General features: G+C 45.0%; 1 protein-coding gene across 1 annotated transcript in view; it reads right to left on the reverse strand.

Annotated features, from left to right (window-relative positions):
- The window catches only part of C9H3orf62 (chromosome 9 C3orf62 homolog), a 159,884-nt gene that overhangs the window by 37,722 nt on the left and 94,545 nt on the right, over positions 1 to 27,617 (reverse strand). Inside the window, exon 2 of the mRNA XM_086936802.1 lies at positions 11,149 to 11,240. Coding sequence (XP_086792928.1) covers positions 11,149 to 11,240 — 92 coding nt within the window. The remainder of the gene's footprint in view (positions 1 to 11,148; positions 11,241 to 27,617) is intronic.

Genomic DNA, 27,617 nt, shown 5'->3' on the forward strand with positions numbered 1-27,617 from the left:
CAGGAGGAAGAAGTGAGCAGCGTTAGGTGATCTACGAGGGAGGCACCTTGGAGCATGTGTGACAACCGAAGTTCCTGAGACCATCCTCCTTGGGGCACAGATGTTAGGGTACCTAGGAAAGTGCAGGACGACAAAGGCCAGCCCGAGTTATAAAAGGCACTAACAGGATTATATGCCACAATATGATCCCGTGTTCCATTGTGACGAATGCCATGAACTCTTCTGATCCAGGAGGCAGAAACATGTTGTCGGACAGTCTAAGTGGGGATGAGGTATTGGTTCTCCTAGTCTCCACACTGGTTTTAAATACCAAGTGATATCTCTCTAAAATTAAAAGGTTGTTTTAATGCATCACATTGGTTTTTATATATTCATATCACAGGTTCAGTGGTCAGAACTACCTCCTTTACTATAGCTTTATAGTACGCCGTAGAGGGCTTTACCGGCTATTAAAGGGCCTCCCCAGCAGCGAGGGCCTTTAACAAGGGAGAGGGACTTTAATAGCCAGTATAGCCCAGCTAGGAAGGGCTATAAGGCTATTAGAACATTCTGCCACTAGAGGGCAGAATGTTCTGACAAAAAAGAACACAGCCTTATGGGAGCGTGAGGCTCCCTGAAGCCTTTGTTCACAGCCAGAGCTGTGAACAAAGAAACATTGGAATGTTGGAGCTCCAGGTTTATACCAGCCATTATAAGCCCGGAGCACTACATTGTTTTCAATGGAGCTACCAACATTCCAATGTTCTAATATAACCTTATAGCCCGCCGTAGCGGGCTATACCGGCTATTAAAGGCCTGCTGAATCGTTAAAGGCCCGAGCCGAAGGCGAGGGACTTTAACGAGACAGTGGGACTTTAATTGTCGGTATAGCCCTGCTACGAAGGGCTATAAGGCTATTAGAACATTCTGCCACTAGAGGGCAAAATGTTCTAACAAATTCAACAAAGGGTTCCCGAAGCTCGAGGGGATATAAATCCCCTCGAGCTTCGAGAAGCCTTTGTAGAACATTGGAATGTTGCTCTGCGGGCCTTTACCGGCCCGTAGAAGCAGGGAGCACTCCACTGTCTGCAATGGAGCTCCCAACATTCCAATGTTCTAATATAAGGTGTAGGCCCGCTCTTCATCAAACGGAGTTTTGAAGAGTGAGGGGAGTCCTATGATGAAGCATGACACCTGGTTGTGTGTGAGGACATCCCATCACAATTTTTTGAGTGTCCTTAGATAGGTTTGAGGTGGAGGATCACTCATAGAGGAATAAATGAACATTTACTCTGTGGCTCTGGTGTGTGTTTAATAACACCCCAATAGGTATGTCGATGTGCATGGGATTGCTTGAGAATTCTGGCATGTGGAAACTGAATGCCAGATGGCTCCTGAACCCAGAGGTACGAGAAACTCTTAGGTTTGGAAAGACACTGCTGAATATTTTCTCCTTAAAAGGGGAATGCTCATTTCCTCAGGCATCCTCTGGGAGGCTTTTAAAACAGTGATTAGGGGCATAGCTTTGGTGTTTATCATCTACGTTTAGAGAGCTCAGTCTTAGGAACAAAAGAATGTTGTGTAAATAATATTGCACCCCGAAAGTAAATGCACTTAATAAGACACAGAACCACTTAGATATAAGCTGGAAATGGCCAAATTACAATACAAGAACTTATGCTTTAATGAAATCCAAAAAGCATGCCTGACTTCGCAAATTAGTGTGAATGTTAAAGGTGGGTAAGCTGACCTTTTTGCTCAGTAAGGGGCAAGAAACACCCAGAGGAATGTTTAATATCTCTAATTGTGAGAGACAAACGATCACCACACTGCAAGAGATAGCCCAAAAATTAGTAAATATAGAATAGAATATAGTAAACTCTCCTACTAGGAATCCATTAGTGAGCTTATCAAAGGTGGAATGAGGACACCTGTACAAGGAATAGCCATTGACCTTATACATTCTGGTAAAAACTCTAGGACTGAATGGTTTGCTAATCGAGTATTTTTAGGCCAATGCATCAGAAATGGTGTTACATTTGCTAAATATGTTTCAAGAATCGAAAGAAACGGAACTGGCTGCCTCACAAATAACATGATGTTAGCAGTGATCACCGTTATTCTCAAGAATGACAGACCTTCCAGCAAGTGTGACTCCAATTGACCTATCTCTCTGCTGAATGCAGAGGCCGAATTGCTGGTGAAAATACTCGTGACCATCTAACACTTATGTATAGGTATCAAAGTGGCTTTAATGCATACAGGTCCACCAAACACAATATTAAGAGAATGTTAAATGCATTAGCTATGGCACATACACTGGAGAGGGTCTAAGGCTGTCCTCCAGATTGACCTGGAGAAGGGTTTTGATTTGTTAGAGCGAATTATCTGTCCTACCTTTTGAAATGCCTACAACTGAACTCTACCTTTATTGCCTATACTTGACTACGGTATGTAACTGTTACCACGGATTTTTTAGCACGCAGTACCGTTACCACGGATCCATTACCACGCAGGATCCATTACCACGGATACCTTTACAACGCATTTTTTTACAACGCAGGTACTATTACAACGCATACCATTACATCGTAAATTTAGGTAAGTTTAAAGGTAAGTATTGGGGTATTGGGTTTGGGTTTTGGGGTACAGGGGTATTTTAGGGGTATTTTTAGGTTTTAGGGCTGGGTTTGTGTTTTGGGGTACAGGGGTATTTTTAGGTTTTAGGGTTGGGTATGGGTTTTGGGGTACAGGGGTATTTTTAGGTTTTAGGGCTGGGTTTGGGTTTTGGGGTACAGGGGTAATTTTAGGTTTTAGGGTTGGGTATGGGTTTTGGGGTACAGGGGTATTTTTAGGTTTTAGGGTTGGGTATGGGTTTTGGGGTACAGGGGCATTTTTAGGATTTAGGGCTGGGTTTGGGTTTTGGGGTACAGGGGTATTTGGGGTACAGGGGTATTTTTAGGTTTTAGGGCTGGGTTTGTGTTTTGGGGTACAGGGGTATTTTTAGGTTTTAGGGTTGGGTATGGGTTTTGGAGTACAGGGGTATTTTTAGGTTTTAGGGTTGGGTATGGGTTTTGGGGTACAGGGGTATTTTTAGGTTTTAGGGCTGGGTTTGGGTTTTGGGGTACAGGGGTATTTTTAGGTTTTAGGGCTGGGTTTGGGTTTTGGGGTACAGGGGTATTTTTAGGTTTTAGGGCTGGGTTTGGGTTTTGGGGTACAGGGGTATTTTAGGTTTTAGGGCTGGGTTTGGGTTTTGGGGAACAGGGGTATTTTTAGGTTTTAGGGTTGGGTATGGGTTTTGGGGTACAGGGGTATTTTTAGGTTTTAGGGTTGGGTATGGGTTTTGGGGTACAGGGGTATTTTTAGGTTTTAGGGCTGGGTTTGGGTTTTGGGGTACAGGGGTATTTTTAGGTTTTAGGGTTGGGTATGGGTTTTGGGGTACAGGGGTATTTTTAGGTTTTAGGGCTGGGTTTGGGTTTTGGGGTACAGGGGTAATTTTAGGTTTTAGGGTTGGGTATGGGTTTTGGGGTACAGGGGTATTTTTAGGTTTTAGGGTTGGGTATGGGTTTTGGGGTACAGGGGCATTTTTAGGTTTTAGGGCTGGGTTTGGGTTTTGGGGTACGGGGGTATTTGGGGTACAGGGGTATTTTTAGGTTTTAGGGCTGGGTTTGTGTTTTGGGGTACAGGGGTATTTTTAGGTTTTAGGGTTGGGTATGGGTTTTGGAGTACAGGGGTATTTTTAGGTTTTAGGGTTGGGTATGGGTTTTGGGGTACAGGGGTATTTTTAGGTTTTAGGGCTGGGTTTGGGTTTTGGGGTACAGGGGTATTTTTAGGTTTTAGGGCTGGGTTTGGGTTTTGGGGTACAGGGGTATTTTTAGGTTTTAGGGCTGGGTTTGGGTTTTGGGGAACAGGGGTATTTTTAGGTTTTAGGGCTGGGTTTGGGTTTTGGGGTGCAGGGGTATTTTTAGGTTTTAGGGCTGGGTTTGGGTTTTGGGGTACAGGGGTATTTTTAGGTTTTAGGGCTGGGTTTGGGTTTTGGGGTACAGGGGTATTTTTAGGTTTTAGGGCTGGGTTTGGGTTTTTGGGGTACAGGGGTATTTTTAATATATATTTTAAAAATTTACAATTAAAAATAATTTCATTAATATAAATATTTAATGATTAAATAATAAATAATTAAATTAAATATTTAAAAAATAATTATTTTATATATATTAATGAATTATTAAATTAAATATTACAAAAATATTTTTAAATTAAATATATATACTTACCTATACTTACGTTGTAATGGTATGCGTTGTAATAGTATGTGCGTTGTAGTGTATTGCGTTGTAATGGTATCCGTTGTAACATGACCTGCGTTGTAAAAAATCCGTGGTAATGGTATGCGTGCTAAAAGTACGCGTGGTAACATTGTACATCCCTTGATTACTCTACATGAAGCCAGTTGCTAGCTTCCCGCGTAAAGAAATGCTGTCACAACTGTTTCTAATCTGATGGGGAACTCAGCAGTGATGTCCCCTGGTACCGCTTCATTTTGCAGTGGCGTTGGAGCCATTAGCAGTCATTATCAATGGACCTGGAGACATAAAGGGCTTCCAGTGAAGTCATGGTGTGATAGACAAGATCTCACTCTATGCAGATGGTATTATATAATTGCATAATCCTATGACATCAGGCCAGTCACAGAGTTATTGAATGACTTTGGGTCATATTAAGGCCAACTGGAAGAAACCTACTGAATATCTGACTGGAAGAGGGGCCTCTGATGATGATTGGATAGAACATTATTCCCATAACCACGTGTTTGATGAAATTAGGTATCTGGGCATTCAGATTTCTAAGATTCGAGAGCTGGCTTGAGAAAATAACATATCCCCATACCTAGAAAAACTGAAAAGAAACACCCAACTTTGGATGCTTCTGTTGATTTCACTTATGGACTGGGTTGCCCATGTCAGAATTATTGTGCTTCACAGGGTACTTTATCTGTTGTAAAATATCCCATGCAAAGTCCCCACATATTTTTTCAAATGATTCACAGCAATAATCTTTTCCTTTCTACGCATTAACAGAATGCTTAAAGTCAGCATGGCAAAATGCAGCAAATCCCACTACGGAAAAAGATGATTTCATTGCATATTATCATGTGGCTTACCTTCTGGTGAAAATGATTGCATACTCAGTACCAAGTCTGAACTAACCTAAGCCTGCGAGCAGTGGTTTCTGGCACTGTCAGTCCATTGTGTTTTCTATACTTTGATTGGGCCATTGGACAGCCTCCCTGCTACAAAAACAATTACAGTTCTCTGGGGAGGGCACTAACTGTGAGATGGAGTGGGGTAAATGACTAAAAGAACAGATGCCAGTATGTGGGGGTTCACTTATGTTGTCAAGTTAGAGGGTGGAACAGTCTGGACACGCATTGACATGGTATTTACATAGAAAATCCTGAATATAATTTTTGGAGACTCACACTTCTTCACTACTCACTATGAAAATAAACCGAATATTGTTTATTCATAGAAAAGATCCTTTCTCACAATCAAAAAGGGAATGAAAAAATATTTGAGTCAGATTGATGACAATAAAAGGCAAGGTACACTTATGATCCCTAAGGAAATTGCTATCGCAACTCGACTCTGTCTTAAACAGTTTACAAATTTCCTCTGGCTATACTATAACAACAATAATAGAGAATATGGTAGGAAGCCGAGCCTGCATTTCTGAAGTGCGGTGAAGACCGCAGTGATTTGCTGCATTCGGTATGGGGGTACAGAATGCGCCACAAGCATTTGTAGGCAGTTGCCAGTGCCTCTTGTGAGAATAGGTCTCTCTTTTAAATGGACTTTGCTGAACAACATGGAAGAAATACAGGCAACAAAATGTACACAACAAAAAATTATTTATTGCCCTGGTCTGATGATAGCCAATCGGGACATTGCTTGAACATGGAGAGTGACTAACATGCCTCGTCTGGGAAAATGGAAGGCAGGCCATGACAGATGAAGAATTCTTGATAAATACGCTTATGAGGACTGTGCTTGTCCACATAAACATGACAAAATATGGACCAGCTGGACAGGCTATTATTTCAATGACAACACTTATGAATGATTTCCATGTGCTGTTACGAATATGGATAAATGTACATTGATGTATGGCGTGGCGGATGCCCCATTTTACAACCCAATAGTGGTCTTCGGCCCAGATGTTCCCATGCTCGGCTGTATTATTGAAATGGCAATAAAGTTTAACTGTGACAAAATTTCCACATATGAATATATAGGCTTGCAGGTCACCATTATACCTTACAGGTAGACCTAAGGAAAACAGAGATGGAAATGCTGGATCCTGTGTTTCTACATGCAAAGTGTTACTTTGAGGGATGGATGGATGCTGAAGTCGGGTGTTGTGGAACTAATGGAGAACCTCTGAGGGAAAAGGAGGCTAGTGGCAAAATTAATCCCAATAAGTCATGCTATTGCCGGGCTATGAAACCCCTAAGTGAAGTTCCAGGTAGGGTGAATTTGTAAAAAAAAGGCCAAACATATGTTAAAGGATATGGTCTGTTCCAACATGGTTATTTGTGACGTGGTTCTAGCAACGATTTGTGATAATGCACCCACAGTCCACCATGAATATTTTACCTCTAATCCGATGGCCAGAATAATTTAGCAAGTTTACACTCCATCTATTTTGCAGACCGGTCCAAGTTCCACCATGAATTGTCTAGTGAGCTGCATATTACGGATGTTAGGCATGTTTTACACTTGTTATCATAATAAGGCCATGGGTTCCTAATCAGGCTTCTCTAAAAACATTGTTTCATTATGTCAATAATTGTTTCTGAAAAGTTCTTTCTGCTTTGTTAATCTATTCCTAGTGCTCATAGTTATGAGGAACATCACATACTGAAGAACAATACTTACAGTGGACTTTGGATCAGTCCACTGCTTACCATTGGTTGTCTTTCCTGTTAATCTCATTTGCTTGCTTCTTTTTCAGTGACACCTTTTCCTCTTCCTGTCCCTCCAGGTAAAAAGCTTATTTAATATCCTTTTGATTGGATGACTTCTACCCTTGCACATTTCCACATCAAGGAACTACTTTTTTCTTTGTCTTGTTCGCACGCCATGCTGGTGCAGGTGTTTTACTGCTCTCTTCGTCGTGCTTTTTGTGCACTCAAATCGACACCACCTCACACTGTCCATTTTGCGCCCAATCCCCTACTGCCAAGTTCCTCCAACACCCTCCTTATCCTAGCTGGTCCCATCACTCGCCAGTAGTTACATTATCGGCTCCACCCTGTCTTGTTCGTTTTTTAAATATTATACATAATTTATTTTGAGAGCCATCAAGGTAGCTGCATTTGCACTCTTGCACTTTTTAAATATTTTTTTTATTTACAATTCCATGATATATGCACATTGTTAGAACTAGCTATTTTTGGTTGGCTAAGGCTGACGCCAAAGCCAGGCAAAACCCGTCATTCTAGTCAGGGCAAGGGAGTCACACGCCAAGATAACCCCTGCTCACCCCCTTGGTAGCTTGGCACAACCAGACAGGCTTATCCCTGAGGCAATGTGTAAAGCATTTGCGCACGCACACAACAGCAACCACATCCTAGCCACACCACAAAAGGAACTCCACACAAGGTTATATAAAAATAACTTTTGTATTGTCAAAACACATCAGATAGTAATCACACAATATCCATTGTGCCAACTGGCACGGGCAATATTCACAAGGGATTATTTGCAGGACAGGGCCACATAGGCCACGGTCAGAATCAACACTTTTAGAACTAAAAATACTGTTAGAAATAGCACTTTTGAACATATAACAATTAGAAGTTTCACACATGATGCATAGAACATTCAGAGGTGTAGGAAAGACACATGATGTATAAACATACATTCAGCGGTGTAAGGAACAAGGCACATGACGCATCAAAACACATTCAGAGGTGCCGGAGAAACACATGATGCCTAAAACATTCAGAGGTGTAAGGGAAGGAAACACATGATGCATAAACATACATTCAGCGGTGTAAGAACAAGGCACATGACGCATCAAAACACATTCAGATGTGCAGCACAGGAAAACATATGATGCATAAAAATATTCAGCGGTGTAGGTAAGACACATAATGCATAAATCACATTCAGAGGTGTCACAGGCATAATGGCATAGCACATTACGCATAACTCACATTTGGGCCTAACCGGTAAAAACTACAGTAGGCAATCTCTCACTAGTCAAAACACATTAGACTCTACCCCTCAGCATAACTCACATTTAAGGGCGTAACTCACATAGTGAAATAAACTCTCACTAGCATTAACCTCCATAGGTAAACTAACCTCATAATCACATTGTGCAAACATCACCTTAGCAATTACTATAAAAAACATAGAAATCACATTGCGCAGAAATCACATACCAGCCCCCTGGCCAACTGGCCATCCAACAAGGGGACTCAAAAAGCACTGTGTCCAGAATGTCAGGGCGCGCTGCCAATGCAGCGCCAGTCAGGGGTGCGCTACCGGCGCAAACCTAAACGTTGCAGCTGCCCACTAATTGCTGGGCAGCTGGGAACAGTCACAAGGCCTAAACGTTGCAGCTGGCACTAAGTGCTGCACAGCTGTAGAAGGCCTGGCCCCTCTGTGCCATCTCTGTCCTACACAGGGACTCTCTCCATTACGCCTAAACGGTGCAGCTGCCTACTAATTGCTGGGCAGCTGGGAGACAACATAACTGCAACAGGGCCCTCACTGACCCTTAGGAGCAAACTGCGCCCACAGCTGGCAAGGGCGCTCACTGACCCTCTGGGAATAAAACAGCGCCACATGTTGGAGCCACACAGGTTCTGGAACTCTGCGCCCGTTGGAGCCACACAGGCTCTGAAATCGACTATGCCCCTGGGGCAGCGCACTAGCGCTCTGGAACACGAAGCATGCCCCATCAATAACCAGGCATGGGCCTCCATGGCCCTTAGGACAAAAAGGGGCTTAAGGTTAGAGACACAGGCTCTAGAAATTCGAACATGCCCCCTTATGTTGCAGCTGACCCCTGCCAGAGTGGGGCAGCTGAAGAACAATGCCCATCAGGGGCGATTTGGGCCCACGGGGGCCCACCAACACATGAGGAACCGTTGTAGCGGCCAGCTTCCAGACGGGGCCGCTCTAAGTCTGCTCCTCCCCACCCGGATTCCCTCGCACAACTCACCGGCTGGGGCGGAGGCAGCACTCTGCTTCTCGTGGCTCCGGAGCGGCGCCTTCCATGCGGGGCTCTCTCTCCTCATGAGAGCCCCGTGTCGCGTCGCGTCAGCCGTTCAGGACCTGCGGGCAGAAGGCGGGGCTCTCCCTTGCACATGGGAGCCCCGCAGATCACCGAAACACTTTTCCTGCTTCACCCGGGCCCCCTCCTGGGACCCGGGGCTCTCTCTCCCGGCCGCACTTCCTCACCCGGGCAGCTTCCCCTTCTCGGCGGCGGCGGGCGGGACTTCCAGCCAGGCCACACTGTGATTGGCCGGCCGGCCAACCACTTCCGGGTCGTCGTAGGCAGCGTGGCGGCCCGGCGGGGGATACACACATTCCAGGGCTGCGGCAGTGAATTCACAGTGGCAACATGAGGGGTGGGCACCCTCGAGAATAAAAATAAAAGCGCTACTAAGCGCTTGGGGGTAAAATAAAGCGCTCCCAGCGCTATAAGTAAAATGCAGCGCTCTCAAGCGGTGAAGGACAATATAAAGCGATTCCCAGGCACTAGGGGTGAAAGCAAAAGCTCTCCCAGCGCTAGGGACAAGGCAGAGTGCTCCCAAGCGCCACAGAGAACAAAAAGTCCATAAAAAGGTCAAAAAAAGCCCTTTCAGGAGTCCAGGCCATCAGCAGGACAAGGCTTTCAGGTCCATCAGGTATCCAGGGGCGAGCCTTCCCCTGGGCCCAAGCAGCAGCACGCCCCTGGTAGGATTCAAGTCAGAAACAAGAACATTTTGTAAGGGGACACAGTCCCTTTTTATACCAAAAAATCCTTTGTCTAGCAGGGTGCAGGCAATGTGAGAACCAGCTACAACTGGTTATAGGGAACTCCTTTCACTGGCCAGGCTAGGGACATCAAACGCACCACAGGGGGTGGAGCCAGCATTGTGTGGGTAAAGCCCAGCCCTATTCAGGCCCAGGTGCACCCCTCCCCTCACATCAGCATGCTAATCACTCCATTCACCACCGGGGCAGACCCACCCAGACTCTTGGAGCCAGGCTCACCAGCCAGCTTCAGCCAATCACACGCCAGACACAAATTACACAAATATGCCCACTTCTAGAAGTGGCACTTCCACACTAGACACAATCATGCCGCTTATATCATTGCGCAGCATTCAATCTCACGAGTTCGCACATACCAAACTCGACCCTGCACTCCCCACACATCAGGAACTACCATGGTCACACATATTCTCCATGCATTCCTATGGGAGGGCAGGTCACTCTCACCACACACACAGAGAGCTCACGCACTTTACACTGTACCACAGTGAAAAAGTGCGCATAGGCCTAAAATCACCAACACCAGGTCACAGAAACAGGCTAGGAAAAAGCAAAAAATTTCGGGGTGAACCTGCCAAAAAGGGGCAGGTCCAACACACATTATCTTTGAATGGTAATTTAATAAAAAAAATGGTATTGCACATCTACGTGGGGTGACGCTGGGGCTGCCCTAGCATCAACAATATATGTGCATGCCCCATGACACATACATATGGTTTCATCATTGGGATTGTTTTACATTTTTGCTGGTGCTGTTCAGCTTCGGCAATACACCAATGACATTTTTTTCAATGTTGAACAGCATCAGCAAAAAGCACAGACAAAGACAACAGTATTGCATTGGCACTGCCAAAACTCACAACCTGTTGGTATTGTCAATGCTCCCTTTTGCAAGAGCAAGTTCATGCCTTTCAGTAGCATCGGGTAACTCGACCTGGGATACATAATGCACTCTAGAACACCAAAGGGGCTCATTAAACTAAGACGCAATAGGGTCAGTACTACTGTTTTTAAGAGTCTTTTTTATAATAGCTTTTAATGCATTGTAGCTATATGTTGTCATGCAACAATTTCAAATTAAAATCTTTTCAAATAAGGAGGAACTCTCCATACTTACCAATGATATCTAGGAGATCTTTTGTGATTTCTTGACTATAAACATTCTGAGGTTTGCTTACTTCCTGTTTCACAATCCGGTCTGTTTCTTTTCTGCAATAAAATGGCATTTATATTTTCTCTACTGTTAACAGTTTATTATACACATATTATTGACAAATGTGTCAAATACTCTGTTTGGCCAATCATAACAGGGGCGTATTTTACACTGTAATAATTGTTATTGAACATAGTATATTTCTTGTGGCTCATTAGGCATGATGCATAGGTGCCAGGACCCCCCACAGCAGGCATTTACCAAGGTTTTGTACCCCTGTAGAGTTTCCGTTCGAAAATGAGACGTAGCAGCACAATGGTCAGTCAGTCAGGAAATGTTTATTTAGACCACTGGTCTTTAACCAATATCATTACATATATAATCACCTTCTATGGCATTTGTGAATTTATTTGAAATAATAACATTATTAATAATGTCATCAACAATTTGTAACTACAACTAATACAGCTTTACAAATACCCGATTATAGGACTATACTTCATTGCTCATGCTGGGTAAAAATTCAACATTGTAAAGAAAGAATCACTATACAAGTTTTACAATGGGATTGGCACATGTTTCTTTCAGGGTTTTAACCTCCTTTTAAAGAACACCAAATAGGTAGTGACAAAACATCCAAAATCCGAACAAAGCAGTAATTATAAATGCTACACTCTTAATGAGTGCAGTTGCAAAAAGGGGGTGCTGGACTTTGCAAACAACGCACAATGTAGTCTTGTGATTCATAATCTAGGCACTATTTCCCCGCCTAATTCTTTGCGAGTCTCAGCAGTCTCCAAAACACATATAGGCTCTTAGAGTTTAAAGTTAAAAATTATTTTTATAACTAAAGTCGTCACAGGCAAAAATGGACCGTCACCCTTCAATATTGGATACTTCTCAAATAAAGCCCTCCCAGAACACCCTTCACTAACCACAGATGCCTCAGTTCGAATTTAAAGTTAACATTGGATATATGAATAATGTACATAGGACTGTTAAAAATAAAGAACTATGAATGCAGGTACGTAACATTTACTTCTACCTCATTATAATAATTCGTAAACTCTACAAGTGTTAGCCACCACTCATAGTAGAGAAAAAACAAAAGTGTAGATGAAAGATGTCTTCTTATAAAACCTCTAATATCCATTTTACTACATATCGCATGCTCTATGCTATGGTGTCTCTCCTTGAGGCAATCTCAAGTCATTAACATCTGCAAGGCGTATCGACTGATACCTAGAGTATAGATGACAAAACATTTTGAAAAACTGTAAGCACCTACAATTGTGGCAAAAGTAGTGAGGATTTAAATTAAAGCTGCATAGGAATAAGACTGATTTAGAAGCTATTTAAAGACATTGATACCACCCATCATTACGCAGGAGATGGACAGCACTAAAGACGAGATAGGAGGATTTATTTTAAAAGACTGAAAGATAATAAGGCCCGTGTAGGAACTTGGGTTACTGGTTGAGGAGGTGAAACCCTACTCAAGCAGCAGCCACAATTCTTGTCAGGGTGAAACACAAGCAAACCCCAAATTAACCTGTTTTCAACTCTCTGGTAGCTCAGCACAAACCCAAACAGGCTTAACTTTGAGGCAATATGTAAAGTATTTATGCAACAGACAGACAGTAATAAAGTGAAAACACAATGCCAGAAAAATCTCACACTAATTTCGAAAAATAGAGTACATTTTAATAAATTATTCTACACCAAAAGGACAAAAGTCCAATCAGCAGAAATGGGCAGAACTGGAGATATGCAATTTTAAAGATTTAGAGAAAAATATGCCAAAAAGCACAAAGCGCCAACAAGGGTTATCTAGAAGCGCCAGACCGGGACAAATCACAAGTTCAGGCTGACGGCGAAGGAGCGCCGGCTGGACACAGGGACCAAGTTAGGCCTGCTGAACAAAGTATCTTAAATCCTGATGGCAGAGCATTGTGATGCTGCAGGCGGTGCTTTGTGCTGTGCTGGTTCTGCTAGGACCACAGTTGGGCTGGCACCTTCAGGCCTACTTCTAAGAGTCCAGGACTGGGGTGGGACCACTTTGGGGTGTGGGACTCAAAACAGGCAGAGTCTGGGTGCAGGTATCAAGGAGGTTGGAGCCTTTTCTGTCCCTGAGGCCATGATCAGGAGCCAGCCAACTAACCCTTGGAGTCACTCTGGTGGACCTGGGTTTAAGATACAGGCCCAGTTCTCACTCAGGCAGCAGGGCATCAGGGCAGCAGAGTATCAGTCTTTCTTGCAGTAGAACAGCACAGCTGTCTTTCTTCTGATTCTTCCAAGGGTCCAGATGTGTACTAAGGAGTTGGGTCTGAGAGTCCATTATTTATATGTGAAGCCTGCTTTGAAGTGGGAGAAGCTGCTAGAGTCCTCTCACTACACAGCGTCAAGAAACTGCACGGTGGGGGGAGGAGCCTAACCAGCAACCATGATGGCCGCCTGATCTCTCGGCTCCGCCGACCCTCTTGCTTTTCTCCCGTTTTCCGCCTCATCCTGCGACCTATCCTTCTACTACGCGACATCGGCGGAAACGGGAAGAGACCCCGGATTTATTGGTGTGCTTTTTGTCTGGATCCCGGCGGCGCTCCTACTGAAACATCTTCTCCCCCGCCTCGCGCTGCGCGGCTACGGCTGGGTCTTTGTTCTCTGACTGGGGCCGGCCTCGCTCATTACAACAGCCGCTGTGGCCGGTGGACCTCCTACGGCGATTTCAGCCTCGTCCTGCTCCCTGTGGTGTGCTTTCTTGCTTTTCAGGGGCGCGCACATCGCTACTACGGGAAACACTTTGTATCGTGTTTTTCACCCGGATGCAACATTAGCTGATACTTTGTCTCCCTAAGCGCCGGGCTGGGCGCCATCTTACAAGCTAATCTCCCTTTCTGAAGCAGCGGACCCTGGGCTGCTACCGAAGATACAGCTGTCCATTCATACCACACTAATACTCGTCTCCCATGTCGTGTGCCTCTCCTGTGCCTCAAAACTGATTGTGCTGTTACTTGGATTTCGGCGGTGCTCTGCTGGCCATGGATGGCAATGGTGGATGGCTAGACGGGCAGTGTTGCCCTTGTTCGCCCTGCTTGCTGAGGACTGCTCAACCCTCTCATTCCGGCGCATCAGTCTCGCTCAGTGATGTGATGTGCGCCCTGGATACTGTGAGAGCAGCTCTTCATTCTGCTGCTCGTGTATTGGGAGACCGGCTGGCTTTGATTTCCTCTGTTACACCGCTGCTTGAACATGGACGCTCCCGGGAGCAGGACACGGTGTCTACTACTGATGCTGCCCTCTGTTGTTCCTCCTCTCCGGTCATCACGGGCACACAGCAGGTGCGGGACCCAATTGCAGTCAAGATGTCGGCTGAACTATTCTGGGGACAGTCTGCAGTTACGGGATATGTAGTGTGGCAAGAGCACTGTAGCTGGACGTCACGTCTAGTTTCTCCTCTTGAGGACCCTGGCGTGTCTCGATTCCTCATCCTGAATCGACTCCTACTGACTGGTTCTTCCAATCCCGGAGAAACTTGGTTGTGCGTTATCCTTGATTCTGCTGCGGACTCCTGCACGGCGGTGTATCGGATGGGCTACATTGATCGTCCCCCCGCTCGGATCATGATGCTTGGATCGCTTTCCTCCTGCAAGATGTCTACCGTGAGACCGGACTACGTCGCAGCTCCATATCGCAGGGGGCAGGGTTGAGTGTGCCCCCCCATCATGTCGGGACTGTTTCACTTGTACTGCTGGGTCACTGAAGGACTGCCGGGGATATCGACTATGGGTATTGTATTGGTCGCGGGGTCTGGGATCGGGCGGCCGGAATGAAACTGTATAGTGCTTTGGGTATATTCGATGGCCCTCCTCCGTTCTTTTGTGAATTACGTTTTCTCTCTTTCCTCTCTTTTTCTCTCTCTACTCTAAATTTCGGGTTCGGTTTGTGGGCGACAGGCACGCAGCTTGGGGGGGGGGGTAGGCCGTAGCCTCCGCTTACGTGCAGGGTGGGGGGTGGGGGGTAGGGGTTTTGTTTTAGTTTCAGTTTCTATGGGCCTTTTTCTTGTGTTTTCTCTCCTTTTCCTCTTCCTTTTCTTTTTCTTTTTTTTTTTTTTTCTCCCTTCGGGTAGTCAGGTGCTTCGGGGTAGTGTTACCTATTCTCTCCGCTGTCGCTGCTGTCATTTCTGTGGATTTGGGTGTTCTGAGTCCGTGGGGCGGGTGATGGCCAGCGTGTACTGTTTTATTGTGCTAGTATCCTGATGGTCACTATCCTTTGTTGCTGTTAATTTTACTTCTCGTCTTGCTTATGACTCGCTGGCTCGTTGCCTGCCATTTCTTTTAGTGGATTGAATGCACCTGATCCTAATTTCTCTTCAAAACTTTAAAAATTAACCTTATACATCCTGTGCCTGGTGGTCCCACTTCAGTTTGGCCACGTCTCAGACAATTATCGTTTTTACATTCATTGGGACTGCTGAGTTGCAATATCCGTACTTTTTGACTTTTTGTGCTATTGATTGCTTTCGAGGCCGGCCTGTATGGTTGTAGGCCCGTATTTGTACGCTTCCTATGCACAATAAAGGTTTTCAAAAATTAAAAAAAAAAAAAAAAAAAAAAAAAAGAAACCGCACGGTGAATGTAGCGCTATATAAATATTTTAAATTCAAATTCAAATTCACACAGGTGTCAGGAATTTCCTGCCTCCCTGCCCTGGCTCCAGCGTGTCTGAGGGGCACAAAAGACTAGTGTGAAACCCTCTGTGAGTGTGCAGAGGCAGAATCTTTGTGATGTGCAAGTATGGTAGGTGACAGCTAGGACCCCTGTCATGTCAGAGATGGTGCATCCTGCCAACACTGCTGCTGCGCTTTTGTTACAAGGGGACGATTTTGCAGCACTGCTGCAAAAATGGCCCGCACTGGTCCAAAACCAGCCCCCATCCTTCCGGTCCACCAGGGAAATGCGCGGTGCCTGCTACGGCCAGTCCGGTCCTGGGGACAAGATAATCACACTGGGCAATTCTATAAATATATGGGGTAATTCCAAATAGCATCACTGGAAAAACTGTACAATTCATTGCTCGAGACCAGGAATGTTATCCCTTTATATCTGAAGAGATGATCACATGCCCCCCAAAGCTAGCTAATGACCTGGAAAATCACTCATTCTAAAGCCCCACTGGCCAAATAAATGTATAAGCCACATTTTTCACAAATATACTAGTGTCTAGGATGGATAGGGCCGTGGCAGAGAAATCGGAACTCTGTGTAGCAAGGTCCTGCCTGCGCAACATTGTTTCACAAACGCCAGGGGCGTAGCTGGTGGGGGGGGGGCTTTCCGCCCCAGGCGGAATTATTTTTGGGCCGGCGGCCGCGCCGCACTGGTGGCCCATTGTGGCGGCGTTTATAATTTATTTGGGACACTCACACTGACACTACTGTCAATTACAGTAGTGTCAGTGTCCACGAATAAAGTATAAACGCCGCCGCAACGGGCAACCAGTGCCGCAGCCCCGTTTGAAGTGCGCAGGACATTTAAACCCGGAGCACCAAAGACGTCATCGCTCATCAGCCCGCAAAAAGGAAGGAAGCGCGTGCACCGACAATCACAGCCCTGCCAAGTATCACGCATATATATCCAAGATTTCTTTTGTCGCTCATCGTCGTTGTTGTTTTTATCAAGGCGCGCTTCCTGATTACTCACTGCGTGCAGGGTAATTGGCCTCCTAGGTTGCAAAGCAGGACATTCAGGAGGTGGGCGGCAGGTTTTAATTTCCTAGCGTGCCCGTCTCTGCCAGACTTGCGTTGGACAACACTATAAGGTAGGAGGCAGGTTGTAGTTTTAAAATCGGAGTCGGCTCGTGTATATCGACCCACCTACACTTGCATCCACCTGCCCAGACCTTTGCATGTTGGCCCAGCGGGGCACACTCAACCGCCCCTCGTTTGTTTATGAACATTATGAGAAAAAATGTATGCTTTCAGGCCATCATTCCCGCCTGATTATGTTGCACCCTGAGCTTTTGAAATAGCACTGGCATATTACGAAAAATCAGAGGCCTCCTCGAAAAACCAGGAGTCATCTTTATACAACACCAAATGGTGAATAATTATGCATGGGGCATTGTTTCAATGTTTTTTTGTTTTTTTTATGTCAACGAAAGGGTGCATGTACTACCAAAGTATATTCATCATTTATATTTTGAAATGAGATTGTGAGGGTCCTGCATCATCAGGTTTAAGGTAATAATTTATTGTTTATTTAGGCAGCAATCACTGCGCTTTGGACTGTTTACAGTTTTGATTATCGCTTTCCCTTTGCATTGTGCATGGTGTCATTTTCACATAGTAAACATAGTGAATGAGCACAGTATCACTGCAGAGAGTCACATCTTTCTTTTATCTCTTGGCTCAGCTAGCAGTTACATGTTTGTAGATTAACTCCGCCGCATGTTTAAAAGGATTGTTTCCACCTAAGTTGTTTATGACGAGTTTGCTGACTATCACTTGCTTGGAGGATAACTTTATTTGGATTAGGGATGGTGTAATGGGCGGCTAGTTTGCAGACATTGTCCTGAATATGCTGCTTTACACACTGGATCTTCTCTCTACACATATTGTAAGTCAAGCATTTGCTTATGTTTGGCTTATTTTTAGTTTACATGGATGCTTTTACTTAGGCCACCCCTCAGCATGGGTGCACTGATTGGCAGAGCAGCTCACATCTCTTTTTTCACACCCTCGTTTGGTGCACTTTAAAAAGTAATTGAAGTAGAGTTTCTTGTTGCTCAAATTGGTGTAATTTCTGATATTTATATGTTTCTGTATATGTTTAATTGCTTGATTTTTGCTCGCGAGAAAGTGTCACTCATAGTCGTTGAAATGTCACTCATAATTACACTGAAATTATTAAAATATCACACATAGCAATCTGAAACCTTGGCAGCTATGTGATCAGTGTTGCCAGATTGGGCTATTTCCCGCACAATTGGGCGACATTTTTCCCATTTGTGCGGGAAAAACCCATACCTGAAGGGGGCTACTTTTTGGGCGGGTATAAGCCCGTTGTGTGCAAAAATACTGCTGGGGCGGCGCCGACCACGAGGAGTCCCTGGCATGCGCTTGCTGATGAGCGTGCAGCAAGCTGGATTGGTGAGGTATGTTTGGAGGAGGGAGGAGAGGTATAATTGGAGGAGGGACGTGGTCATTGCTGATGTATGATGGAGGAGAAGTAAGATTGAAGGAGGGAGGAGGTCAAGACGGAGAAGACCAGCTCAGCCTGTGCGCACAGTGCGCGTGATGTGACTAACTCTTGTCCCTCTAAAGATGTCCTTATATGCTGCCTGCATCCCTGCCCCTTGCCTTAGCCTACGTATGGCGCACAGCACGCCCACCCCAACCACCCCCACACGTGACTCTCGCCGCCATGCGCTCTCCTCACTCAGGATCTTCTCTCAGCAGTTTTGGCGCACGTTACATAACTGACTCTACCCAGGAGGAGCATCTTTCTCCCGACTTCTGGTCGTCGACGACGTGCATGGTCAAGCTGTGTGATCGCCCGCCCGTAGGCCGCATCAGGCAGACTTGCTCCTTGTAATGTTGGGTAATGTAAAATGCACCCCTCTCTGTGTGGTCTTGTGTCCTGCTGTCACTCATCTCTCCAATACACTGTACTGAGTCTGCATCGTCTCTCTCAGACAGTCATAGGCTCCTTGACGGGCCTGGGCCCTGCTGCAGGCTGATCTTCAGTTCCTTGTGTCTTAGTGTTTCATCTGTGGGCAGGAGACTCCCAGGGTTTAAATAAGGGAGTGAAACCACAATTCAGTGTTGCAGGACTTTTCACTGAGCCCTGGTAGGCAACAGAAATATTGCAGGGTGTAGCCTTGGACCGTGTCATGTATGTGCATGTAACTTGCATGATCGAGGTAACTATTAGCGGCGATACTACGTGTCTCTTCGACCTCTTTCAAGTGCTCGTCGTTCTTTCTCCCCCCTCCCCCCTGCCCCAGGGGCGGCAATCTGAGGGATAGCCCCGGGCGCCACAAGCTCTAGCTACGCCACTGACAATGGCCTAGCAAAGACACCATGAGATACAGAGGAGGTTGTACAAGTTGGTCTCTGTCTCTCCAGAATACATGAGTTTATGGCCTTCTGGGATTGTAGTTTATTTTTGGAACACTGCCGCATAGAGCATTTTCCAAACATAACCTAATTCCAAACTACCCAGGAGGAGCATCTTTCTCCCGACTTCTGGTCGTCGACGACGTGCATGGTCAAGCTGTGTGATCGCCCGCCCGTAGGCCGCATCAGGCAGACTTGCTCCTTGTAATGTTGGGTAATGTAAAATGCACCCCTCTCTGTGTGGTCTTGTGTCCTGCTGTCACTCATCTCTCCAATACACTGTACTGAGTCTGCATCGTCTCTCTCAGACAGTCATAGGCTCCTTGACGGGCCTGGGCCCTGCTGCAGGCTGATCTTCAGTTCCTTGTGTCTTAGTGTTTCATCTGTGGGCAGGAGACTCCCAGGGTTTAAATAAGGGAGTGAAACCACAATTCAGTGTTGCAGGACTTTTCACTGAGCCCTGGTAGGCAACAGAAATATTGCAGGGTGTAGCCTTGGACCGTGTCATGTATGTGCATGTAACTTGCATGATCGAGGTAACTATTAGCGGCGATACTACGTGTCTCTTCGACCTCTTTCAAGTGCTCGTCGTTCTTTCTCCCCCCTCCCCCCTGCCCCAGGGGCGGCAATCTGAGGGATAGCCCCGGGCGCCACAAGCTCTAGCTACGCCACTGACAATGGCCTAGCAAAGACACCATGAGATACAGAGGAGGTTGTACAAGTTGGTCTCTGTCTCTCCAGAATACATGAGTTTATGGCCTTCTGGGATTGTAGTTTATTTTTGGAACACTGCCGCATAGAGCATTTTCCAAACATAACCTAATTCCAAACAGCACTGAAAACACACAATGATTACCAGCTTTTCCTTCCCTAAAAAAATCTCAGTGTAAGTGAGTTTGGTGCATTGCTCCCCTGCACTCGTCCTGTACTAACAAGTAAGCATTGCCTCTAGACCTGCTTCCAGACAGTGCTCTACCCCTCCAAGGCCACCATCTCCTCAGTGGGGCACATGGTTTGTCAGGACGTCTAGCATATAAATCTTGCAGGCAACATGGGACATGAAGATTGGAAGCAAGCTCTTCTGATCATTTAGCAAGAACAACCCATTTCCAACTCACCAAATATTGTAACCTGCTTTTTACAATTCTTGCATCTAAAATCTTATGTACCTCATATTCATTCTCCAAATTCAGCTATACTACCTAATGATGCAAAGCAAGACACATTTTTCAGTGCAAAGTTTCCACAAGGATACCTGGAAAAACTGGGTGGCTTTTCATTGACTGAGGTAATTACAATCATGCAGTACCAACTACAGTAACAAATGGACCAGCAAAGCTAGGTCGTATTTAAGAAGATTTTTTCTAATGCAAATATTTTGTTACTGCCCACACCAGCTCTCCTCCAACATACTGAGTTACAGGACTTTACTTATGATCAACATACATATTATAAGCATCTTCAGCCTTTCCTAAAGCTTTAAGTGTTGATTTCTGAATATTAATTTACTTGAGTGAATGTTCTTGCACAGAAGGAACAGTGGTGGATAGGCAGTGATCTTAAGAAAATATGCTGGAATGATGGCCATAAAGACAAAAAAGTGACATACAAATAGATGAGTTGTCTGTGTTATTATGAGTTAACTCTGCCAGCCACATCTTGCACACGCTCTCCTCTAGTTATAAGGCTTGCTATTTAAAATACTGTTCAGGATTCAATCTTTCAGTCTACCACCAGTCTGAGGATGGAAGCTAGTGAACAAACAAACTTCTAGGAGCCCAATATACAAAATGATATTTTGTGATTCCCAATAGTGACAAATACCAAACACCAAATTATGAATAGTTAAATATGATTTACATACCCTCCCTTTTGGCAAATAGTGATTCATAAGCATCCACTATTTTTAAATATGAACTGCAAATAGTGACTGTTGCACCAGCAGCGAATGATGACCTCACCTATTTCAGGAAGTATCTTTACTTTCAACTGTACAGTAGATGCTGGGTCTGGTGGCTCAGTGTCCTAATGCATCCACGGTAGGGGCTTGTGTTTGACCTCTTAGTCACAGGCTTAAATCCTGGTGAGGCCACTCAGCCTTTCATCCTTCGGAAGTCGATAAAATGAGCACCATTGAGTTGGGAAACTATAAACATCTGTTATTCAGCTCCAAAATCCCCTTCTGGGTACAAGTCCTTATGTTATGTTTAAGAGAACAGGAGGTATTCAAACCACAATGTCGAGCCAGGAGCCCAAGAGGTTGGCAGGAAGAGAAGAGCAAATTTAGCAACCAAGAGATAGAACTTCAGAAGCTGTTTGGAAAATATGTCATGTCTCTTCTCGAGGCAACCAAAAAACTAACTTGCACCAAGGTACAGCAAAGATTTAATTTTGTTGGTGTCACCAAAAGGTCTGTGGAAAAAATCTTATGATGGTGGTATGATCTGTATTCCCTCCCCAAGGAGAATGTAGCATCAAGAAAAGAAGAGGCTAAAGATGGGGGAACCAGGACAGAGCCCCTGTACTGCTCTGGAAGAATTAATAGAGACTACCTTCTAAAATATTTTGTAAATGTTACATATACTATTTACATTTAGATCTTACTTCCTTAAAATCTGAAGTTTTTAAATTGCCATCCTTATATAAACAATATTTTCACTATGTTTGACATACAACAGCCCAAATTACTCATACAACCCATTCAGAAATGGGGGATGTTGGTGACTCCCCATCATGCAAGAGCAGAAATAGTGATTACAATTCCTTCAGAGGCAGATAGTTCACCTAACAGGAAAACACAACCTCTACATTAGGAGACCCACCTACAGCTATACCTCTCTTTGCTGTTTCTCATGATCATCATCCAGTACCATCCCATCCTGTCTTAGGCAGAGAAAGAGAAAGAATGGCTTTAAGGCCTATTGTACGGACCAACATTAGAGAAATTCAAAGGAAACTTCACATACTCAAGTACAATTTAACTAATTGGAACAATTAATTTTGAAAGTCAAAGAAAGCAGTACTAGGCAACCAGTGAATTGAGCTGACAAGTAGTAAAATAAATTATTGTTTTTTAAGGTAATGCAGCCATTAGATCTGATTTTGAAGAATTATCAATGGCTATAAATGATATATCCCTAAAAATGTCTCATGATTCTGTAGTATACAGGTGTCAACGGACACACAGGAACAATCACCTGCAAATACTTGGATGTTCTGTTGACAGGCTGAGTACAATCACTTCAACTATCTGTCATAGAACTGATAACATGCAGAAAGAGCTAGTCCACCACAGTGGTGGTGTAGCAAGGATCCAAACCCAAATACCGAACACTTTATGGTTTAAATCTATGTTATTGATGTTATTTCACACCTTCATAGCATTACATTGTACATGTCAGTATTTGCAAGGAAACCGAAAGCAACATCAAAGGCATGGCTTATTTCAAAACAATGAATAACATATAGCCCTTCTCCCAACCTCACACCCACCCTGTACCATTGACTTATCATTTAGCTATGTCCCGATTGGGCTTATGTGATACCTTGTGAGCCATCATCCTGTCCAGTCTGTGTTGTGTCCAAGAGTCGCAATATCCGTAGGTATTGGGGGATGTCAGCTCTCGAAACTCTTGGGAGAGTAATGCTAAGAAGAGGGCCCAAGTATTGCTTAACTGATCTCCTCGACCGGAGAGTGTTAAAATGAGTCTCTCCATCCCCAGGATTCCCCACAGCCTGGGCAGCCACCCCAGGTGAGTCGGTAAATTAGTCATTCCCCACGTTAAGAGGATGATCTGATGAGCTGCACTCAGCACTATCCCCATTTGTCGTCCTCTACGGGAAGATAAGGGACAAGTTAAGGAGTTGGGGAGGCCCAGAAATGTATATGACGGGAACCTAGGCAAGTGTGTAGAAAAATGGGTATCTATGTCGTTTAGGACAAGGTTCCAGAATGGTGCATTTCCAAAGAATGTGTGTAAGAATGCCCTTCTCCCCGCATTGCCGCCAGCATTCACTACTGAGGGTCGGGTTACCCCGATGAAGTCGCACTGGGGTGACATATCAGTAAGATGTCATTTTCATGGCTGTCTCTTTGCTTGCTATGTTAGCTGTCGTAGATCGAGCCCTGTGATACATATCTGCCCAATCCTTTTGTGACAGCTGTCGCCCCAGTTCTGTTTCCCAACAATGCCGGGCAGAGCTTTTTTCAGCTGGTTGCGCGGGACACCAGAGGACATATAACTCTGACAGGAGGCGTTTATCGGATTGTTTACTTACGAGACATTTCTCATGAGGGGTTTATGTCTTTTCCTCTCCCTGTCCCGTTGTAGGGTGTAGTAACCAGTGTTGAATCTGACAATATCTAAAGCGTTCGTCTTCTGGGATGGCGTAATCCTTTTTAAGGATGTCGAAAGGTATAGGAGTCGAAAGGTATAGGAAGAAGTGCACAGCTGCCTTACAGGTTGCCCCCTCCAAGTGTGAAAGAACAGACCTGTCCTAGGAGTGATTTCCGGATTGTCGACAATTGGCGGGTAAGGAGCCTTCTACGGGGCCGATTTACAGGACCAATCTGAGACAACATTCTAAACTTACTACTTTTGGTATTCACAGAAGGTGCTTACGATTTTTGGTATTCACAGAATGCACTTACGACTACTAACTTTATGTCCGCAATTGAGCCAGAATTTACGCACTCAGGCCGGAGTTTCCGCACATGGAGCGGAAATCCCGCATTTGTGCTGGAACACCTAAACACCTGTCCACTACTGTTCACCAGTGCACAGCACTACCTAATCAATCTCTGAAGCCAATGTGTGGCACTGGATTGTCAGCTTTTGTAAGTGAATATCAAAAGGTTAGACTCACAACTTAGCAAACCACATAGCCCAGACCCTATATGGATGTGTGACCCACAATCGGCATTCGTCTTGACCCATACAATGCTACACAGCAGATAACATTTGTCCACAGGTAAAAGTGCAGAGACTCCATATCACAAGCCCTTTCTCAATACCATCTGGATTCTCTCTGATCTTCTTTTTGTAGACTGGGTTTGGAACCTGCCCATGTAGCAGTGACAGGACACACAGATCACAAGAATGCCTAAGTTGGAAGTTGGCCAGTACAGTTGTGTAAGCCTTCAAAAATCTCGTGAGATGTCCATGTGAGACTCAAATCAGGAGATGACAGTGAACATTCACGTAATGTAAGCTCATGAACACTGACAACTGTATAGTGTGATCAGAGGAGAACAAAATCTGACCTTGGCTCATCTAGGTATGTGTCTTGTCCTGACGTGTACAACCACTACTTAATGATTTTTCTTACATTTCAGTGGGCTAAGCTGGCCAAATGGAACAACAGCAGGACACGGTGTGGAGCAGGACATCTCTGGTGCACCAGCGGCTACAACCTCTTTCAACAAGTGAGGAAGAAGAGCATCAGGAGGCAGGTGGATTGCGCCCACCCGGACTGACCAGGAAGACAACTCTGGTGCTACGGACCGGGTGGAGGCTGTGGACATTGAAGTGTGGGGGGGAGGGAAGGACTGGACACATCAGGCCATGGGGGTGGGGGGGATGGAGAGCTACTCTCCCCGGACCATTCACCAGTTAGTTTTGTCACGGTGTCCCTGGGGCAGGCTACTAGCCAACCTGGGCCTGCCATCACCCCCTCCCTAACTCTAGAGGCCCCCACTCCATCAGAGCCTCCAGCTGCATCCCCTGCAACCTGTCGCCCTGATCGTAGCTGCCAGGCCGACACCAACATTTGCTCTGAACCTGAGGCACCACACCCCTCATGTTCAACCCAAACCCCTCCCTGTGTTGTTCCTTCTATGGCTGACCCAGAGGACTTTATGTGGGCATGTGAGGGTCAGCCAGACATGTCCTCTCGCATCATGCTGCAGATGTGTCTAGAGATGCGCATGATGCAAGAGGAAATTGCCGGAGCTCTGGCCACCCTCACTGCCAGTGTCAATTCCCTGAAAACAGGAATGGGCCTTGACTCAAACTCAGTCAGGCTAAGTCTACCAAACTATAAATAATATGTGTGCCAGGACTGACGGTTTTTTGAAAAATGAAACTTAGTGTAGACCTCTATGAATAAAACATAAACGTCTGCTTGATCATTTGCATCATTTAATGATATTGCTTGAATTTTCTTTTTTTATAAATTTTTTAATGAAATCTTATCTGTGTGAAAACACCTTATATCACAAATTCTATATACAAATATGTACACAATATACAAAAAGAATACAATTAAACGAATTGACAAGTTGCACTTACACCACATCCATGCCTCATACACACTTGACAAACATACTATACAATGGTCCCTAGGTACACCGTAATGTAAACAAAATTCAACCTCCAAAATGGGAACCAATTGTGCTACAGCAATTGTGGTATTTTTTCTAATTGGACTATTAATCCACTGAAGGACCAATGGTGACTCTTTAATTCGTGTGACCTGGGACCAGGTCGACGCGTTTCGAACCCTCAGACTGGTGGGGTTCTCATCAGGACCAAAAAGACTCTACAAAAGCAAAAAACAAAAACCAATTTTGTATGAAACTGCTTGAAAACTTCATCTTCAGTGCCTAACCGAATGGACGCTCTCCTACCTTAAGTCTTCTCTACAACCAAGATCTCATGTGGTGGAGCTGTCTTGCAATCTGCAAATTATATAGACCCATAATCAATCCTTCTGTGTTTAAAATACTGGACAAGTGGTCACATTTACACACTGGTTAGTAACTTTCAGATACAGACTACTATGTCGCAAGATGGACTTACCCCTATAGCGATGAATCAGAAGTGTTTTTGGGAAGAGTGGAGGGGGGGGGCGCCTCCTAGCTGCCTGTGGGAAATAAATAAAGCTGAAGTCAGCTTTACCGTTTGTGCATAATTGAGCCACTAATGTAGACAGCTTGCCTTGGTGTCGTAGTTCGCTTACCAGTAAAACGTGGTAGTTCGGCTTGTAGTCTCAGTCCTCGAATTTCTTAGTGCTTCAAAAATTGCCTGTAAAATTTAAGCTATGTTTTAATTAAACTGGACCAGCCTGAGGTTTGAGCATAGCGCAGAGATCAAGGGTTGGCAAGATGTGATCCCTTGTGACCGCGTGAACACTTGGGCTGTGGATTGTCTTTTAATCTAAATAAACGCTGCTCGCATTGAAAAGCCTTGAATGTCCCGGGGCACTGGGGACCATCCACGTTTGCTATAAACATTTGCGGCGCGAATGACTTGTATTTAGTAAAAGCTGCCGAGCATAGACACTCGCGTTGCGAAATGTCTTTTATTAAAAGAAGCAGGCTCGCGTTGTGAACGCTTAAATACGCCGGGAGACCCGCGCTATGGAATTTCTTTGATGAAGCTGGCTCGCATTGAAAAGGCTTGAATGCGCCGGTGAACAGGGGAACATCTACGTTTGCTGTAAGCACTCACGGCATGAATGCCTTGGAATTAGTAAAAAAATGCCAGACGCAGCTAGCAGTCAGGCGTCTATAGCGCACTCGTGCTTGGAAAGCACTTTCTTACCTAAGTAAAGTATAGTCTTCTTGTGTCACGCGGAGCTGTCGGGCCGGGGACAGTCCCTCCAAAAACGAGTGCAGGACTGATTGTGCTCTTGGGAACGGGATAACTACTTCCTTAAAGTCACATGACTTAGAGTTGCTGCTAGGCTTTCTAGGAGATGTAGTGTTAAGGAACCTTGGGATCAAATAAAGGCGCACTGTCAATGTTGAGCGAACAGATTTGGGGTGCAGAAAGCAGGGAATGCTATGCTGAGCATGGGCTCATTATGTTTTGAAAATTTCCGAAATCTCATTAAGGCCATTAGTTGCCGTGTTGTACTTCATAATTAACAGCTTCCCTTTGACTAACCTCGCATTCATGTCGCTGCCACGCTTGTCCATTTCTATTTTCAAAATCACCGTCCATCTCAGATCTGATTCTTGATGGTTTTTTGCCAACCAATGGTTGACCATTGGTGCATTTACCACTGTTCTTCTCACCCGTGATTTATGTTGGGTAATCCTTTGACGAATTTCTTGTGTGGTCTTCCCAATGTACAACTTGGGACATGGGCACATAATGCCGTACACCACATTTTTTGTTTTACAGTTAGTGAAACTGTCATGTTTCCAATGTATCCCTTCAAAAGAGAAGACAGTTCCTTCTACTGTCTGATCGCAACATGTACAGATGCCACACTTATGATGTCCAATTACCGGTGGCAAGCGGAGCATGTTTCTGAGGTTAGCTGGTTGTTCGCTCGGTAGGGATGCCCTTACTAAATGGTTAGCCACATTCAT

The sequence above is a fragment of the Lissotriton vulgaris genome, chromosome 9, assembly GCF_964263255.1.
Source record: "Lissotriton vulgaris chromosome 9, aLisVul1.2, whole genome shotgun sequence".
Taxonomy (NCBI): Eukaryota; Metazoa; Chordata; class Amphibia; order Caudata; family Salamandridae; genus Lissotriton; species Lissotriton vulgaris.